The sequence below is a fragment of the Vicia villosa genome, unplaced genomic scaffold (genome assembly GCF_029867415.1).
Source record: "Vicia villosa cultivar HV-30 ecotype Madison, WI unplaced genomic scaffold, Vvil1.0 ctg.003544F_1_1, whole genome shotgun sequence".
NCBI classification, from domain to species: Eukaryota; Viridiplantae; Streptophyta; class Magnoliopsida; order Fabales; family Fabaceae; genus Vicia; species Vicia villosa.
In genome coordinates this window covers 153,026-171,144 of record NW_026706232.1, presented here as the reverse complement: position 1 = coordinate 171,144, position 18,119 = coordinate 153,026, and the positions used below count along the sequence as shown (strand labels likewise).

At 33.2% G+C, this 18,119-nt stretch overlaps 3 protein-coding genes across 3 annotated transcripts; all 3 read right to left on the bottom strand.

Moving 5' to 3' along the window:
- Nucleotides 1-1,210: 1,210 nt before the first annotated feature.
- Nucleotides 1,211-2,178, bottom strand: LOC131641166 (dirigent protein 23-like). Its single transcript, XM_058911473.1, has one exon. It carries the CDS (start codon nt 2,174-2,176, stop codon nt 1,553-1,555), a length of 624 nt encoding a protein of 207 aa, XP_058767456.1. The 5' UTR covers nt 2,177-2,178; the 3' UTR covers nt 1,211-1,552.
- Nucleotides 2,179-2,549: 371 nt separating this feature from the next.
- LOC131641171 (probable amidase At4g34880) lies at nt 2,550-8,246 on the bottom strand. Its single transcript, XM_058911477.1, has 5 exons — nt 7,585-8,246; nt 4,298-4,512; nt 3,905-4,138; nt 3,612-3,810; nt 2,550-3,455 (listed from the first exon to the last, which is right to left on the bottom strand). The coding sequence occupies exons 1-5, from the start codon at nt 8,128-8,130 to the stop codon at nt 3,090-3,092; spliced, it is 1,560 nt and encodes a 519-aa protein (XP_058767460.1). The 5' UTR covers nt 8,131-8,246; the 3' UTR covers nt 2,550-3,089.
- Nucleotides 8,247-13,860: 5,614 nt separating this feature from the next.
- On the bottom strand, nt 13,861-16,772 carry LOC131641169 (probable amidase At4g34880). The gene is made up of 5 exons (XM_058911475.1): nt 16,184-16,772; nt 15,824-16,038; nt 15,429-15,671; nt 15,149-15,347; nt 13,861-14,706 (listed from the first exon to the last, which is right to left on the bottom strand). Exons 1-5 carry the CDS (start codon nt 16,721-16,723, stop codon nt 14,344-14,346), a joined length of 1,560 nt encoding a protein of 519 aa, XP_058767458.1. The 5' UTR covers nt 16,724-16,772; the 3' UTR covers nt 13,861-14,343.
- Between the last annotated feature and the right edge of the window lie 1,347 nt (nt 16,773-18,119).

The following is an 18,119-nucleotide window of genomic DNA, read 5'->3' as shown; positions in this document are numbered from 1 at the left end:
GGGAAAAAGGAACAAAGGGTTAAGTTGCCAAAAAAGGGAAAGTCGACGCCACTTAAGCAATGGTCGATCTTTCTTTTTGTCGACCATAAAAGAAATTTAGACTTAGTAAAATTTCTGATTATGTTCACGTTAGGGGGAAAGTGTCGAGAAAAAGAATTGAGCGGACTAAATTTGAAATTCAAATACCAGCGGTTGGCAAGGGAGTAGTTTCTAAAAAGAGCGCCAGAAACGTGGAGAATAGTTATGAAGATCGTGTGGCAAGACATCTAGCCTGCAGCCAGTTACTTTGCAGTTATTTTCACATATAGGCAGTTATATTAGCGTATTATAAATAGGAGATCGCACAAAGAGCTCTAGGTGTTCACTTGTACTAAAATCACATGTAAAACTTTACATTCCCAGTGTGAGGAAGCAATAGTTTCAAGAGTGCTAATGTACGTGAATCACCATCTTTATTTCAATGCAATTTCCATATTTCTCAATTGTTCCCTTGAAACACTTTCTTTTAGTTTCATTTACGTTTGAGTTGTCTTTTTACGTTATTGTTTACGATATTGATAGTGGTTCTGTTACGATGATGGAATTCACCAAAGATGTCTTCGTTGTATATTTCCTTTAAATGTTGCAAGGTCTGTCGGTTACGAGTTATCTGCAGTCGATAGCATCATTGTCTTGTGTGGAAAATTGCTTGTTCAATCTCTTTGTAGGAAACTGTTCCCCATAGAATTAGGCTTCGTGTCGAATTGGACAAGTAAATATTGGTTGCATTAGCACGTGTCTTAGGATCAACTAGTCGATCTTGCAAGTAACCCTTAGTTTGTAGGCTTTGGAATGACTAGCGGTTGTTTACCAATTTCTACAGTAAACATCAACCCATCAATACAACAAGAAAAAATCACCGGTCCAAACAAGAAAGGAATTATACAAAACAAAAACCCAAAAAGGTATTCCAATCCGCCTACCAAAGAGTTCACATCACCTTATTAGCAACTAAAAACCAATCCCACTTAACCATTTTAATCATTCTCAATCCATCAAAATTGTTCAACAAACCCCATTGAAAAAGAATCATTTCCAATCCATCAAAATTGTTTAACAAACCCCATCAAAAAGAATCATTCCCACCCCTGCAAACCTCCTCAATTTCCCTTAATCCTCCCTACCTCTCTCTTAATGACGATAAAATTGAAAAAAAAGATTAAGAAAGAAATAAAAACAACCAAGAGAATGGTCCTACATTCTTGTCATTTTCATACAATGCCAAACACATTCAAATAATACATGTTTGTTTGTTGAGAGAGATAGAGGAAAAGTTAGAGAGAAGTCCTCTTCCCTCAAGTTGGAAGATCCCAACCGGTATACAATAATATTCCAATACGTATAAAAGATATATAACTCAGAACACGGCCAAAAAGCTGCATTCGTTTGAAGAAGAACAAAGCAAAAGTACAATAAAACATGAAACTGGATTGTGTGTGCATATTATAGAAAGGTAGATAAACTATATAGTGATTTATTTATATAGAAATAAAAGAAAAACGGTTAACTAACTCTAATGAACGAGTGTGACATTGTAGCCAACAATAGCATCACCAGTGGTTATATCAATCCAATGAGTCTTAGCAATGGCGTAACCTCTTGCCATACGGAAAAGCCCAGTGCCACCAACAACAGGCATCTCACGAACCGGGTTCATAGCAGAGTTCTTCCCAACAAGAGCAAACGTGCTACCGTTATACGGTCCATCAACAAACGAGTAGCTCAGAGACATAAGAAGCCCGAGCTCCTGCTGACATGATGATGCATAAATACCTTGCGCCCGGCCGACGAGCTTGGATTTCGGATCAGATGTTTCTGTTAAAGGGTCATCCGCCATCCAGATGTTTCCGAACTGGGTGACGAATGACTTGGTGTTGTCTACCGGTTCGGCTACCTTAACAGCGCTTGGGTTTTTTCCGCTCTGTGTGTCGTGGAAATAAAACTGAAGGTTTGTTTCTGTTTCTTGGTTCTTTCTTAGAAAAGTTTTACCCCAGGTAGATGCTTTTAGTTTCAAGCTTTGAATTGGTGATGGAAGAATAACATTCAGTATAAGCATTATCACCACCACCACATTTTGTTTAGCCATCTTTGCAGGGTTGGTTTGTGTTGTGTTGTGGATTTGGTTTCTTCTAGGCATGTGTGTGGTGTATATAAATAGATTATTTCCTTTTTTTTTTTTCTGTGGAGTTAGTCAATTGTGCGTTACTGTTTTTAAGATGTTAGGTATTGTTTGATGGAGAATATTTTGCACACTTTACCCAAACAAATATTTGAAATATCAAATATGGTTTAACTTTTAAAACAACATTACAGCGATACTTCCACTACAGTATGTTGGCTAATTTCTTTCATAATTATGAAGTGATACTGGGGTAGTTGAACTGCTTTTAGCAACCCGGCAAAGGTTAAAGTTTTTTCGTACTATAACTCACTTTATTCAAGAGGTGAGAATTGATGCAACAAGGAGATTTGGTTCTATTATGGAGAGAGTAAAATTGTAACCAGTCAAAAATAGTTGGTGCAGTGGGGCTTATTCTTTCATGATTAGATGCATCTCATTGCACAGCCACAAGATGTTCTTGAAGGTGAAATAGAGGACCACTAGTAAGGTCGCGGTAACATAAAGGGTTTAGCTATTTCAGTCGGTACTGATTACGGTCATTGCAGTGTGAACTAACTACGATTCTTTTTCATCATAAAAACGGTGAATAACAATATCGGTATCAATACTTTCTGATACGGTTTTGTCGTGATAGTTTTTGCTGTGAGACCATTTTTTAAAACCTTGTTGTAAAATAAATGAAAATTCTAATAAAAACTTAATGTTATATAAAAATCTGATTTAATGCATCATATGGAGTGCACGGAATATGATGACACTAAATTTATGATTGGAGAGAATCTATTTTCAACATCAGATCATTAATATGATTGGAAAATTTTAGGTAAAAGATATGCATCAACGATAATGCGATGCTGTACTTATATTAATGAAAATCAACAATCACCACAAGCCTATCAGTCAAGTAAGGTATCATCCTTAATTTTCTTCATGTGAATGAGAAGTGAGGGGGTGGCTTTCTTGCCATGGTAGCTTGCTCAAAATCATAAGCAATCTCAATCAATTTTGGCTCAGTTCCCTTTAACCCACCAAAACAGATCCCAAATGGCATTCCTTGGCTATCATACCCAGCTGGGACAGTGATTGCAGGATACCCTCCAATTGCTAACATTGGAGAAACATCGGAGCCTATGACCAACAATGCATCCAATTGATTTTCTTTTATGACTCTCTCAAATCCATTTTTTGACAATTCATCCATCACCTTCAAGGCCTCAATTATTTCACTTGTTTCTAAGCCACTAGTCATTTCTGATGCCATGAATAAATCTTGCCCATATTCAGTAGTTTTTTCCTGTTACAAGAAAACCATAAGCAGATCACTACTAAGATGTCAAATTAAACTAAACAACATACCTATAAAAAAACACGACACAAACTAAGACATCGAACATAACACCAATATGTCGATTCAGATATTTAAATTAAAATTATCTACATAAATACTTACCAAACTAGGGTTGTTGGTGTTGAATTCTATAATCTCAGCTAGAGACCTAACAGGAGAATAAGTGAGCTCCTGCAGATATTTGTTGATTGACAACTTGAATTCTGAAAGTAAGATTGTCACTTCACCACTTTGGAAAGGGTCCAGAATGGTGCTTAAATTTTCTACTTCCAAATTATCCACCACTGTTGCACCTCTTTCTCTTCAATTTTCAAATAAAACAGATACATTCTGAGTTTTATTATAGATAAAATGTCATAGTGAAATTGTGTTATGATTTATATTGTATTTTTTACCTTAACACATTGAGATGATCTTCAAAGATGGAAGTGACATTTGATCCAACCAAAAATGGATCCCTCAAAACACCTATTATCTTTCCTTTCAACCCTTGTTTATTGAGATATTGTTTATATCCACCCGAAGGTATAAACTTTTCCGTGGACTTTGTAGCTTCATAATCTCTTGGGTCAAATCCAACAATTACATCAAGCACATGAACTGCATCTGAAACAGTCCTGCACATTGGCCTGTAATAAAAAATACATACATAAATTAATTTATAGTTAGAACAGGTCATTTTATCTTTTATTTTTTTTTTGTTTCAAGTTAGTCATTTATATTAAAAATTGTCAACAAGGTTGTTGTAACTTTTAACTTGTAAGCACACCAAAAGGTGCTGCACTTACCCAATAGTATCTTGACGAGGTGAGATTGGTATGACACCATCCCTGCTAGTGAGTCCAACAGTGGGCTTGATCCCGACTACCGAGTTGTGGTCAGCTGGACAAAGGATGGAGCCATCAGTTTCTGTTCCCAAAGAAACTGCAACCATGTTAGTTGCCACTGATATTGCAGATCCAAAGCTAGACGCACATGGACTTTGCGACGCCACATAAGGGTTCTGCCTAACATAGGTAATCATCATACATCCATATTTACCAAACAGTAATAAAATACTTTACCTCTACTTTAGTATACGCGACGAATAGATAGGGTTGAAATGTTACTCAAATACTAGTTAGTTAATTTAATTATGTTACCTGTTGTGCAAGTAACTAACTAAGTTGGCTATAGTGTTTAGGGCCTCAATAGTGCTTGCAAACCCAATTCTCAGTGTGTATAACTAATCACTTTAGTGATCATGAGTGATAGGGATGAGTGTAATCAATTTCAATCCATTTCTTTTTCTTTTCCTTTTGAGTTAATAAGTTTTAATAAGTGGTATATAAACCTCAAGCTCTTAGGTTTGAAATTGTTCTCAAGATTCCATTGTTCATTCGGTTTTCAATCATTGAGGGAAGATGACAAGTTCTATGGAAAATTTTGACAAAAACTTTAGTATGAAGTTAACAATTCTTGACAACAAGAGTCGCGGTCGATGGAGCAAAAGAAAGTGATATTTGATTTCCAAGATATTATGGAATAATGATCTAACTTATGCTCAATGAGTTTCACATTAATAATCTAAGAAGAAATATTTGAAGGCGATGTTTTTCTTCCATCTGCTAGTTTTGACAACTTCCAGAAAATTGAAAATGCTACAAAATAAAAGTGGGTTCAGGGCATTTTTGACATGGACGGATTACAGCCCAGCGAGCCCGGACTCAACTCCTCCTTTCGCTATGTATTCTCTACCTAATAGTCGAATTTTAGACAACATTAGGGGCAAAATTAGTAATTTTTTAGACAAAATTAAGGACAAAATTAGTAAAAATAGGGTGTGAAATTTTTGGACAAAATCAAATATAAAATTTTTAGACAAAATGAAGGGCAAAATTCGTAGAAATATGGTGTAAAATTAGTAAAAACAGTGTATAAAATTTTTGTCCGGACTTTCTAAAATTTCTAGCCCCACCACTGAATTCTTGAGATGGGTCATGTCGGTGATGACAAATTTAAAAAAAGTTTTGATTGCAAATATTAAAGAGATAATTCACGTCGTAGAAATGAAGTCCAATGAAAAAAATGTTGAGTATTTTAAGAGGATCACACTAATCACTAATCAAACAAAGAGTTATGGGATGTTTTGTCTAATCAAAACATAGTGAACAGGGTGATGGGTGATATGCATGTTGGGGAAATTTGAGGATTACAAGAGGAGTATTTTTAATTTGTGACAAATTCCTTAGGAGTAACACACTTTTTGTGAGAGACACATCATATACTTATCAAAAATTTTAAGGGTGTGTCTGTGAGTTCTGAGGGAAAGCGAGATGAGGGCTTTGAAAAAAAATTAAGTGGAAAAAACTAAAGGATTTTTGTTGAGAGAGTTTGCTTTTATTTATAATTTGGTTTGAAGAATGATTTTGGAGGACTTACCTAAATTTTTCAAATATCTTGTATATTGTTATAGAATTTGAAAAACTAAAAATATAATAATGATAAACATTCTTTTATCATTCTATTCAAAATCACTTTTTTTTTCAAAAATTGTTAAATATTTTTCTATATATTATTTTAAAAAATTGTTTTTAAAAGACTTTCTCTCCCCCTCAAACAAAACCTAAAATAATAGGTGTGTAGGTTCTCTCATTTATAAATGTTCAAGTTCTACATTTCTAATCAATGTAGAACTTTCTCACACTACTCACACTCGGAATTGTCTTCATACTACTCACACTTGTAATTGAAATTTCAAAAATTAAAGAATTTGTTGGTCATGAAAATAGGGTTGGACAATCGGTCGGTTTGGATCAATATCGGGCCAAAAACTTAATTTCGACGATAAAATTTTGATTTTTGACAGATTTGATTAGATCGATTTATCGGATAAATCAGATGAATTTACTCGGTTTAATATTTATCAAACTAAATCCATAAAAATTATTTTTTATAAAATTCAGTAACATTTATCTTTTAATTTAAAAAAAAATAATAATCAAAATTTTAGAATAGCATTATATTTTTATTATTGAAAAAAAATTATTACGTAATAATATTTTCAATATCATTTGACATTAATTTGATCATTGTTGTCATACTTTAAAGCACAAAGTAAATAATAATTAAAATTTTATATTGTATTTTCTTGTATTTTTGTGAATAAAGTAAATAACAATTAACAATATTATTGAGTTCCATTTTTAAAATGTACCAATATATAATAATAAAAATAAAAAATTAAATATTAATTTAGTTCGGTCAGATTTAGTTTCAGACGGATCCAAATAAAAAATAATTATATTATTTAATAAATAATTAAATATATTAAAATCAAATATTATCATGTGATAGTTGAAGGTATATTATTTAATTTTTTTGATGGATAGAAAAATTATCCTCATTTATTTATTATAATTAAACAAAGAATTAATATTATGAATAAAGAAATATAAATTGAAAATTAAACATATTCACATGCATCAATTTATTTATTTTTCAAAAAATATGATTTTATTTGACCTTTCTTTATTCATTTATCATCGAAAAAGCCACAAATAATGCAATATCAAATTTAATATTTTTAATTTCCTTTTGATCAATATCTTTACCATTTGTAAATGTGCCTCCAGTGTGTGTACTACAAAGTGTAGATGAGAAGTGTCAGAGAGAAAAAAATTATTGCCACATTTGCTTGAGTTGTCCAATGTAGTATGTGTCAGTCAATGCATGTTGCAATTTCTGACACTCAGCAGAAAGATAAAAAAACCAAATTAAAATTAGTATTTCATATGAACACTGCAATCAACATGGTAACATTTTTTTTTTTTAAGAAATGAAACATATTTTGTACATAACCTAAAAGGAGATAAGAGAAAATACATAATCATAAAAATATACTCTCCCTCTAATTATAATTTTTTTAAAAATTTTTTTCATTGTCGTAAGATACTCTCCGACTTTCAAAATATATTAATAATTTTTTTCAAACATTTCCTTATAAATCATATGATAAGTGTCAGACTAATCACACCAGTGTTAGTGATATATGGGAATAGGTAAGTAAAAGAGCGTGATAGTGAAGAGTACTAACCAAAGCAGATCCACCTCTGGGGCACCAAGCTAGTCCTATCGTTTTGGTAGAACGAAACCCATACCACACTGGAAGACTAGTTTTCCCAAGTATAATAGCACCAGCATCCCTCAGCTTAGAAACCACGTGCGCATCACGTGGAACCTTCGATCCCAACAACGCATACGACCCAGCCGTAGTGTTGAGTTTATCCAACGTGGCAATACCGTCCTTAAGCAAAATAGGGATCCCATGAAGCAATGAGCGGTTCTGATTTTCTCCTCTCTCAGAGTCAGCCTTCTCCGCTTGATCTCGTGCGTCCGGATTGACTTCCAATACAGCTCCAAGTACAGGATTGAGAGCCTCGATTCTGTTTAAATAAAACTCAACGAGTTTTCTTGAAGTGAGTTGGTTTCTGTTGAAGGCTTCTTGTATGTCTTCAATGGTTGCTTCACTTATTACAAAATCTGAATATTCATCTTTTGTTTGGTGTTTGTCTATGAATCCTTTTAATGCCACTGCAATTAACACCACAAGACAAATGGAAATTATGGTTGTTGTTCTCATTTCAGAAATAGAAGCTGCACACTAGTTCTTTGCGGTTCAAATTTGAGGAAGGTGTTGAGTTGAAGAGGGAGTGGGTTTAATGGTTATTATGAGTATGAGAAGCAAGTAGGGTGACTTTGAAGAACTGCAATGCCAAAAATGGAGCAGGGTCTAAGCCAATTATTATAGACATTTAAAAAAAAAAAAACATATATAATTGTATAAACAATAAATGAAGACATTGAATATGAAAAAAAATAATTAATTGATATCCACAGACGTAGAGCAGTTTTACACTCATGAAAAAAAAAATTATTAAAACTATATATTTTTTATTTTAAAAATAAGCTCGAAAACACAACATTACATAATTACATAATAAGTCATAAAATTTATTAATTTTTATAATATTCTCTAAATTTTAAAATGTCTACATGATTTTCTTACCTATTTATTCCTTATATTGTAATTTTTTTCCCACTAATTTAGACTAAATACTCTAACACAAATATTAAATAATTATCTCTTCTAAAAATAAATTTATAAACTTATACAAATAATGAACAAATTTAATAGTTCTACTAACCTTTTTAATTCTTTTTAATTTTTTTAATTCTCATGGTTTAAACTAAAGAGTCTTATACTTAGGGATGTAGATAGTACATCTTAACTTTGTAATTAAGTTTTTTATACAGAACTTGAATTAAGTTAGAAACTAGCAGATGTTATAAGAATAAAATTTCTTTATCTCTATTAAATATAATTTAAAATACTCAATTATAATAGTTTAATATAATAAAAATAAAAAATAATCAAAATTTTAATATATATATATATATATATATATATATATATATATATATATATATATATATATATATATATATATATATATATATATATATAATCTTTTTATGTTTAGTTGCATTTTTATCTTAAAACACTTAAATAACAAGTCAAAAATATGAATTTTCGTAAAAAAATATTATGTTAGGAGTCGACACATCCATGTTAGAAATCGACTCACTCTGAAGCAAAATGAAAACAAAACTCTATGCCGCAAAGGAGTCGATACATAGGCATTTGGATTTGACACACAAAACAAATGGGTTAACTCCCTCGAGCTATACTCCCACTAAAAGCTATTTTGAATCAAAATCCATATCCAGGATTAGTCGATACACTAAGCTTATGATGAGTCGACACACAACACGAATGTGTCGACTTCCTCGAGCTATGGATCGACTCCCACTGAAAGCTTTTTACTTCTAAAATTTGTCCTTTTGAAGTCGACTATCAGGAAGTAAGATTTTACTCCCTGGCAGCATGGGTCGACTCCTTATGCAAATGGGTTAATACATTATGATATAAAATTGTTCATATTCATAATTTTGCAAACCTGGTTTTTCTCTTATTTCTTTCACTCATACATACACATATATAGGCATTCATCCATCATTTATAAGTGATTGAAACCATAAACATACAAGGAATTTTTCTTCATCTTCATCATGTCTCGTTGCATACATACATACAACTACACATACTCAATTTTGTTGTGTGATCAAGAGATAGTTTGATAAGGTTCGATTAGGTTTGTTGTAATCAATTGGGTTAGAAATTATTTGGGGGTTTCGAGAAAAATCCAATTGGGGTTTTCCTCCAAGATCAAGGATTGATTTGGGATTTTGCATAAGTCTTTGCAATTTGGATTCAACCGAGTGAAAGCTTTGAAGAACGGAGATTCTGTCAAAGGAGTAACGGAAAACAGATGATCAATTGAAAGACTTGGGATAAGATTTTGTGATACAAATAGGAATGTAAATACGCACTGGGTATGTGAAGGTTGTTCAATATCGGTGAACGGATGAGTATTCTTGATTAACCTTGTATGTCTTCCATTCTTGACTATTTAATTTAAACAATTCAAATTCAGTTTAAAATTGGTTCAGAACCAATTTCATTTTATAAACTATTTTTTTAATAGTTGCAAATATATAAAAATAAAAAGCAGAGTACAAAGAACTGGGGAGACAAAAACCAAAACCCAGTAAAACATACAACCAAAAAGAGAACAGAGCAACCTTAAAGGGTAAATAAAGAAAAACTAGATCTAAATTCTTAGCTAACAAACACACACTACAAGTGCAATCCAGCGAACCTGCGTACAAGCTCGAAACCGAATTGCAAAAAAAAAGTAGTAGTTTGTGAAGTGATAAACACAAAATCCAAATCTTGAAGAATGGCGAATGAACCGGACCGCCAACACGGAAACAAGTTCACACTCCAGCAACCCACTATAACAAAATACCACAAAAACCATGTGATAAAAACAGTAAGCCAAACGACTCTTTCGAGCCAAATAATCCACCATCAGAAAATGAAATGGATATCCATACAATCTGATATCAATCACAATGATTGATATAGATATAAAGTCGACAACGGTGCAAAAGAGACAACCCTTAAAACTCGAAATAAGGGATCTTGTTATAATTGATGGAAGCTGAACTTTTACATGTTAAATACAAACAATTCAGTTTGCAACTCGAAATCTTTTTTTTTTTTTAAATGATTTTTTAAATATACAAATTTTAAATTTTTTATGAAATTATAAAAATTGGATTTAAAAAAGTTCAAAATATAAAATTGTTTTAATATTGCAAACTGATAATAAACTAATTTATAAATATAAACTGGTCCTAAAATAGTTTTAAATTGAATTGAAACCATTTTAACAATTAATTGAATTTTTATTGAAGTGATTATTGCAAACTGAACCAAATCATAAATGTGATTTGGTTCAATGCAGTTCATAAATCATGAACACCCCTAGCATCAGTTTAGTTGGTAAAGAAGAAGGATGGTGGGATGCGCTGGTGCATTGACTAACACTAGTTGAACAAAGTTACCATAAAAAATAAATATCCCTTACCTCTGATAGATGAACTAATGGATCGATTTAAAGGAGCCTGCATGTTTTTGAAGATTGATTTACGATCAAGTTACCATCACATCTAAGTTAAGAACTCCAACATTCTAAAGACTGCATTTAGAACCTCTTACGGACATTAAAAATTCCTTGTATTATCGTCCGGGGTGACAAATGCGTCTGTAGCCTTCATAGATTACATGAATAGGATTTTCCAGCCTTACTTGGACCAGTTTGTTATAATCTTTATAGATGACATCCTCATCTACTCCCGTTCTTCACAAGAGCACGTAAAGTATTTGAAAATTTTCCTATCAGTGTTGAGCGAAAAACAACTTTTTCCAAGCATAGTAAGTGTGAGTTTTGGATGATCGAAGTTAAATTCCTTGGCATCGCCATATCTCAAGGAGGTGTGGCAGTGGACCCGTCGAAGGTAAAAGCAGGGATCAATTGGAAACTGCCAAAGAGTGTTTTAGAAGTCATAAGCTTTTTAGGCATAACGGGATATTATCATAGATTCATCCAAGGGTTTTCTCAGCTAGCATTACCGATGACTAGACTTACTCGTAAGGAAATTCCTTTTAGATGGGACAAGGAGTGTGAACATAGCTTTGTTAAATTAAAGAAGAAGTTAACCACTGCTTACGTCTTAATAATTCTGAATCCTAAAAAGTCGCATGAAATGTTTTGTGAAGCCTCAAAGAAAGGGTTAGGCGAAGTTCTAATGCATAATAGACAGGTTGTGGCATATGTGTTCTGACAGTTAAGGCTGCATGAGGAGAACTATCTGGAACATGATCTCGAATTAGCAGCCATAGTGTTTGCACTAAGGATATGGCACCATTATTTGCGTGAAGTTCATTTTGAAATGTTTAGCGATCACAAAAGCTTTAAGTACCTCTTTGATAAAAAGGAGTTGAACATGCGACAGATGAGGTGGCTGGAATATCTTAAGGATTCTGATTTTGAGTTCAAGTGCCATCCAGGAAAGGAAAATAAAGTAGCACCTGCATTGAGCCAGAAAGAAATGCACACAGCTGAATTAATGATTCTAAAGCATGATTTGTAAAAGAAGTTTCATATTCTTAAACTTCAGTTCGCGTGGACTTAGAATGGGGTGCTAATGGGAAACCTGATCATCACGTGTGATTTGTGGGAAAGGACTCAGTTTATCTAGTTTACCGATGCAGAGTTGCAATCTAAGATTGGACAACTAGGTTTTTCTCAAGCCACAAATAAAGTTCATCTTTTTAACCAACACGTGTGTATTCGAATGATGCAGACTTAAGGAAAGTAATTTTGGAGGAAGCATACAAAAGTGATTTTACCATTCTTTTGGGTTCGTTCAAAATGTACCAAGATCCAAAGAGGAATTATTAGTGGCTTGGGATTAAGAAGAATATTGTTGACTATGTAGCAGGTTGTGTTGTGTATCAACAAGTAAAGATCGAGCATCAAAGGGTAGGTGGACTATTGCAACCGTTAGAAATTTCAGAATTGAAATTGGAGAGTATTTCCATGAGCTTCATTATGCAATTTCTGTGTATTCTAGATGAACACAACTCAATTTGGGTGATTGTAGACTGAATAACTAAATCAACCCACTTTTTGGCCGCAAAAACCAAGTACAAGGTGATTCATCTAGCACGGATATATATTGGAAAAATTGTGAAGTTGCATGTTGTTTCTTCAATAATGGAAATGAGAGAGTATTTCCATTAACTTCATTGTGGCATTACCGTGTACACTAGGTGGGCATGACTCAATTTGGATGATTGTAGACCGATTAACTAAATTAGCCCGCTTCTTGGCCGTGAAAACCACGCACAAGGTGATTTGTGTCATTGTTGCTTCTTTATCAAAAGAAACATTAAAGACATATATAGGAGGTGTGAGAATTCATTTTTCTGAATGTAAATGAGGGTGAAACTTGAGTCTATTTTCTTATGCCAAAAATTCATTAAGAATTTATTCAACATTGGGAAGAGGAGTACGATTTAAAAGACCCCTACACTGACCCTCATAATTATCACGAAGAGCCATACAAAAATTGAACCAAACGTTGTTCTTCTCTTTGGTCAGTGTATACTTTGACAACTTTTAATCCACCTGATTCTATAAAAGCCAATTGATCTCACAAATTAGTAATAGCCAAATAAAATTCCTGAATGCTAATATCATTATGTTTAAGAGCTCTAATTTCACTTTTTAGCTAATAACTTTTTGCAAAAATAGACTGATTATACAAACGTCCCAAGTGGTTCCAAACCTTTGTAGCAGTATCATATTTTGTTAGTTGCATACATTGACTGAGAAAGAAAAGTACCGATCCAAGTATGAATCTTTGAATTACTAACATCCCATTTACCCAACTCTTTCGCATATTTTGATTATTTTTTATCATTAGACTTGAGAGAGTTTCGATCAACATAATTCCTTTTCCTTTTTCCTTTCATTTTTTTATTATATAACTCCGATAAGAATACTTTTCATGCAATTAGATTGAAGAGGATAATCTTTATCAGTAGCCAATAGAACAAACTATGAGAGAACCAAAGGTAATCAAAATCAAAGTGTTGCTCGAAACAAATACACTCAAATTTCACAAACACGTTCCCGTGTAAGAAATCACATTCAAAATTTGAGAAGCACTTATCCAAAATTTGAGGGAGAGAACAAAGAAAACCTTATTGCATAGATTCAGTGAGAGTTTTCATCAAACATCCAAGATTCTAATAGAATCAACCAACCTCTTTGATACCATATTAACATTAGGGATTGATATAGATAGAGAAAAGACAAAATGACTAGGTTTCATTAGGAATGAAAAAAGTATCACAATACATAACAATAGCAAGGTATTAATACTAAATATCAAAAGACTAAATATATTATCTAAATTTTCTACGTTAGCATTATGGCCGGCAGAATTTGGATTTGGATTCTTCTTTTGGAAATTAAGTGGAATTTCATGCTTGCGATGACTAGTAATAATAGTCAGTTTTAGCAGAAATGTTAATGATTACTTCAAGCCCAACAATTTAAAGATGAATAGTACAAGATATCATATTTGATGAGTAATCAAAGTATCTGAGCAAAATAAATGGAATCTTGAAATGGTTGAAAAGCTGAGAATGAAAGATCTGATGACTGTTAACATCAGATAATTAATTCAATTGCAGAAACTAAGGTAAAAGATATACATCAACGAATCACGAAGATGCGACATTGTACTTTCGTTAATCGAAATCTACAATCACCACAAACATATCAGTCAAGTCAGGCACCATCCTTAAATTTCTTCATGTGAACGAAAAGCGAGGGGGTGGCTTCCTTGCACTGGTAGCTTGCTCAAAGTCATAAGCAATCTCAATCAGTTTTGGCTCGGTTCCCTTTAACCCTCCAAAACAGATTCCAAATGGCATTCCTTGGTTATCATACCCAGCTGGGACAGTGATTGCAGGATATCCTCCAATTGCAAACATTGGAGAAGCATTGGAGCCTATGGCTAACAATGCATCCAATTGATTTTCTTTTATCACTCTCTCAAACCCGTTTTTTGACAATTGGTCCATCATCTTCAATGCCTCAATTTCAGTTTTTCCAAAGCCATTGGTCATTTCTGATGCCACAAAGAAATCTTGACCATACTCATCAGTCTTTTCCTGTTAGCAGAAAAACCAGAAACAGTTCAGTGTTAAACTACCAAAATTAAACTGATCAACTCCCTACGAAGCATTGACTAAGTCGCAGACACATATACATGATAATACACCCACAAAAATTAGAATTTGTCAATGAAAAATTGAATATAACCACAAGTATCACTATCGTGTTGGTGTCTGACACTAACATGTGTCAGAGAACAGACATGTATCGAATGTGAAATATTTGTGCCACATAGCATAATTCTCTGTTAAAGGTTCTAGTCATATACTCTCCAAATGATGCATAGCTTTTATGTCATATAAGTATCTTCGCATAATATATTAGGGATACTTAAAAGTACGGATAAAATTTGAAAATATTGAAAGTTATAATTAACTTGAGAAATTCACATGCATTTGAGTATTGACCATTCAAATTAAAAACTCTATGCATACTTACTAAGATAGGGTTATTGATGTTGAATTCTATAATCTCAGCTAGAGACCTCACAGGAGAATAAATGAGCTGCTGCAGATATTTGTTGATGGACACCTTGAATTCTGGAAGTAAGGTTATCATTTCACCATTTTGGAGAGGATCCAGAACGATTGTTAAATTTTCTACTTCCAAATTATCAACAATTGTTGCACCTCTTTCTCTTCAATTTACAAGTAAAACAGATAGTCTCAGTTTTATTATAGTGTCAGTCATAGCATCATGAATTATATTGTATTTTTACCTCAATACATTGAGATGATCCTCAAACATGGAAATGACTTTGGATCCATTATAAGGAATCAAAAATGGATTTCTCAAAACACCAATTTTCTTTCCTTTAAGCCCTTGTTTATTGAGGAATTGCTTATAACCACCTGAAGGTATAAACTTTTCCGCTGCCTTCGTAGCTTCATAATCTCTTGGATCAAACCCAACAATTACATCAAGCACATGAACTGCATCTGAAACAGTCCTGCATATTGGCCTTTACAAAAAACACATTCCCACAATTAAAATTAACAGACAAAACTACAATCAAACAACTTAACTTAATCTATAGTTTCAAACAGGTCCTTTAATAATTTTTTTTTCTTCATTTCAAGTTAGTTCTTTATATTTAAAATAGTCAGCACTAACCCAATAGTATCTAGATGAGGTGAAACCGGTATGACACCAGCCCTGCTAGTGAGTCCAACAGTAGGCTTGATCCCGACTACCGAGTTATGATCAGCCGGACAGATGATAGAGCCATCAGTTTCTGTCCCTAATGAAACTGTAACCATATTAGTTGCCACTGAAATTGCAGATCCAAAGCTAGACCCACATGGACTTTTGGATTCAACATAAGGATTCTGCATAACACAAGTTATTATTACTTATCCACTCATACTACTCTAATTACTATTATAAGCAAATATTTTCTTTTCAGAGCAGATACATCAGACCAGATACATCAGTTATTCAATAAATCAACCGATAACAAAGTTAGCATATTACAATTGCAAATCCACCTCTGGCAGACCAAGCTTCTGGCTCAGTGCTAGAACGAACACCATACCACTCAGAGAGACTAGTTTTTCCAAGAATGATAGCACCAGCGTCCCTAAGCTTAGAAACCACGTGCGCGTCACGCGGAACCTTCGATCCCAACAACGCATACGACCCCGCCGTAGTGTTGAGTTTATCAAAGGTGGCAATACTGTCCTTGAGCAAAACTGGGATCCCATGAAGCAATGAACGGTTCTGATTTTCTCGTCTTTCACAATCAGCTTTGTCCGCTTGATCTCGTGCGTCCGGATTAACTTCCAATACAGCGCGGAGTACGGGATTGAGAGTTTGGATTCGGTGTAAGTAAAAGTCAACGAGTTGTGTTGAAGTGATGTCGTTTCGGTTGAAGGCTGTTTGTATGTCTTCTATGGTTGCTTCATTGATAGCAAAGTTGGACCATTCATCTATTGCATTAACGATTAATCCTCTAAGTGTCACTGCAAATAATAACACTATCATGCAAATAGAAAGTTTGGTTCTTGTTGCCATTTTTGATTTTTTGTTGAAACTAAAATGGAATGATAACAGAAAATCTTAATCTGTCATTAGTTAATATCTAAACTTGGGTCAACTTGTTCTCGATAGTCTAATAAAAAATGTTAGAAAATGATTGGTTGCGTTTATATTAAGTAGGGGTGATCGCGGTGCGGTTTGGGCGGTTTTGACGAAAAAAATCATCCGAACCGCAAGAGAAAAATCGTGCGGTTTGGTTTGGTTCGGTTGGCTTTTAAAAAAAAAACCGAACCGAACCAAACCAAACTAATGCGGTTTGGTTCGGTTTGGTTGGTTCGGTTTTTTACAAATATTTTATTGAGCCATACATACACATATAGATGACAACATAATTTTGTATTTAGACATTCATACACTATCAAATAACAACAAAACTCGTCATATTTTGACAACAATTTTCCATTTAATATGTAAAAATTAAATTAGACAAAAGTGAAATATTAAACATAAAATAATAGCATAAAACAATATAAAATTACTATAATGAAAAAAAATATAAGAGACGAGAGATTAGTGAAGATGAAAAAGAAAAAAAAGTGTTGAGAGATTAGAGAAGAAGATGTGCGATAAAAACGAAACTATAATACAAAACATTTACATAAAAATGAGAAGGTGAAAAAGAAAGAATATAAGAGAGTAGAGATTATAGAAGAAGAAAGATGTTTGTGGCAAAGAAGGTGCGATAATGTTATTAGAGATTTTAGAAGATCGGGACTGAAGTTAGGATGAGAAAATTGTTGGTAATCATAAGGTTAAGGTATAATAGGTTTAAGTTTGGGTTGGATGTGAGATAAGTAAAATTTAGGTTGTAACATAATGCGGTTTGATTCGGTTTGGTTCGGTTTACAAAATATAAACCGCAAACCGAACCAAACCGTGCGGTTTTATTAAAAGATGACCCAAACTAATCCGAACCAAATGCGGTTTTTTGCGGTTTCGATTTGGTTTGGTTTGATTTGCGGTTTTCTATTGGGTTGGTTTGGTTTTGATCACCCCTAATATTAAGATTAGAGTTGTGCATTGTTTGGTTTCAAAGAATGTGGAAGGATGGAAAGCTGAGAGGAAGAAAAGTTTGTTGTAAAGTGAGTTTTCCTTGCTTGGTAGTAGTACAATGAATAGAAGGAAATATTCTTTTATGTGGATTCAGTTCTAAAATCTTTTCCGTCCAATTATGAGAAGAGTGGGAAAATTTGCTTTCATTTAGGGAAAAAGTCTTATATGACCTTACTTTGGGTAGAGTGATGAACCATGATTTTCTTTTATCCTACTGGACATAATTTTTACCAATTTATAAGAGACTTGATTTAGAATCTCCCATGAGGGACTCGATTTAAAGATTCATCTGTGAGACTCAATTTAAAGTCTCTCTTAA

Coding starts and splice junctions, on each gene's coding strand:
- LOC131641166 (XM_058911473.1), bottom strand. CDS start 2,176: ATGCCTAGAAGAAACCAAATCCACAACACAACACAAACCAACCCTGCA.
- LOC131641169 (XM_058911475.1), bottom strand. CDS start 16,723: ATGGCAACAAGAACCAAACTTTCTATTTGCATGATAGTGTTATTATTT. Junction 16,039..16,183: donor CCAGAGGTGGATTTGCAATT/GTAATATGCTAA, acceptor TGTGTTATGCAG/AATCCTTATGTTGAATCCAA. Junction 15,672..15,823: donor CCTCATCTAGATACTATTGG/GTTAGTGCTGAC, acceptor TTTTTTGTAAAG/GCCAATATGCAGGACTGTTT.
- LOC131641171 (XM_058911477.1), bottom strand. CDS start 8,130: ATGAGAACAACAACCATAATTTCCATTTGTCTTGTGGTGTTAATTGCA. Junction 4,513..7,584: donor CCAGAGGTGGATCTGCTTTG/GTTAGTACTCTT, acceptor TATGTTAGGCAG/AACCCTTATGTGGCGTCGCA. Junction 4,139..4,297: donor CCTCGTCAAGATACTATTGG/GTAAGTGCAGCA, acceptor TTTTTATTACAG/GCCAATGTGCAGGACTGTTT.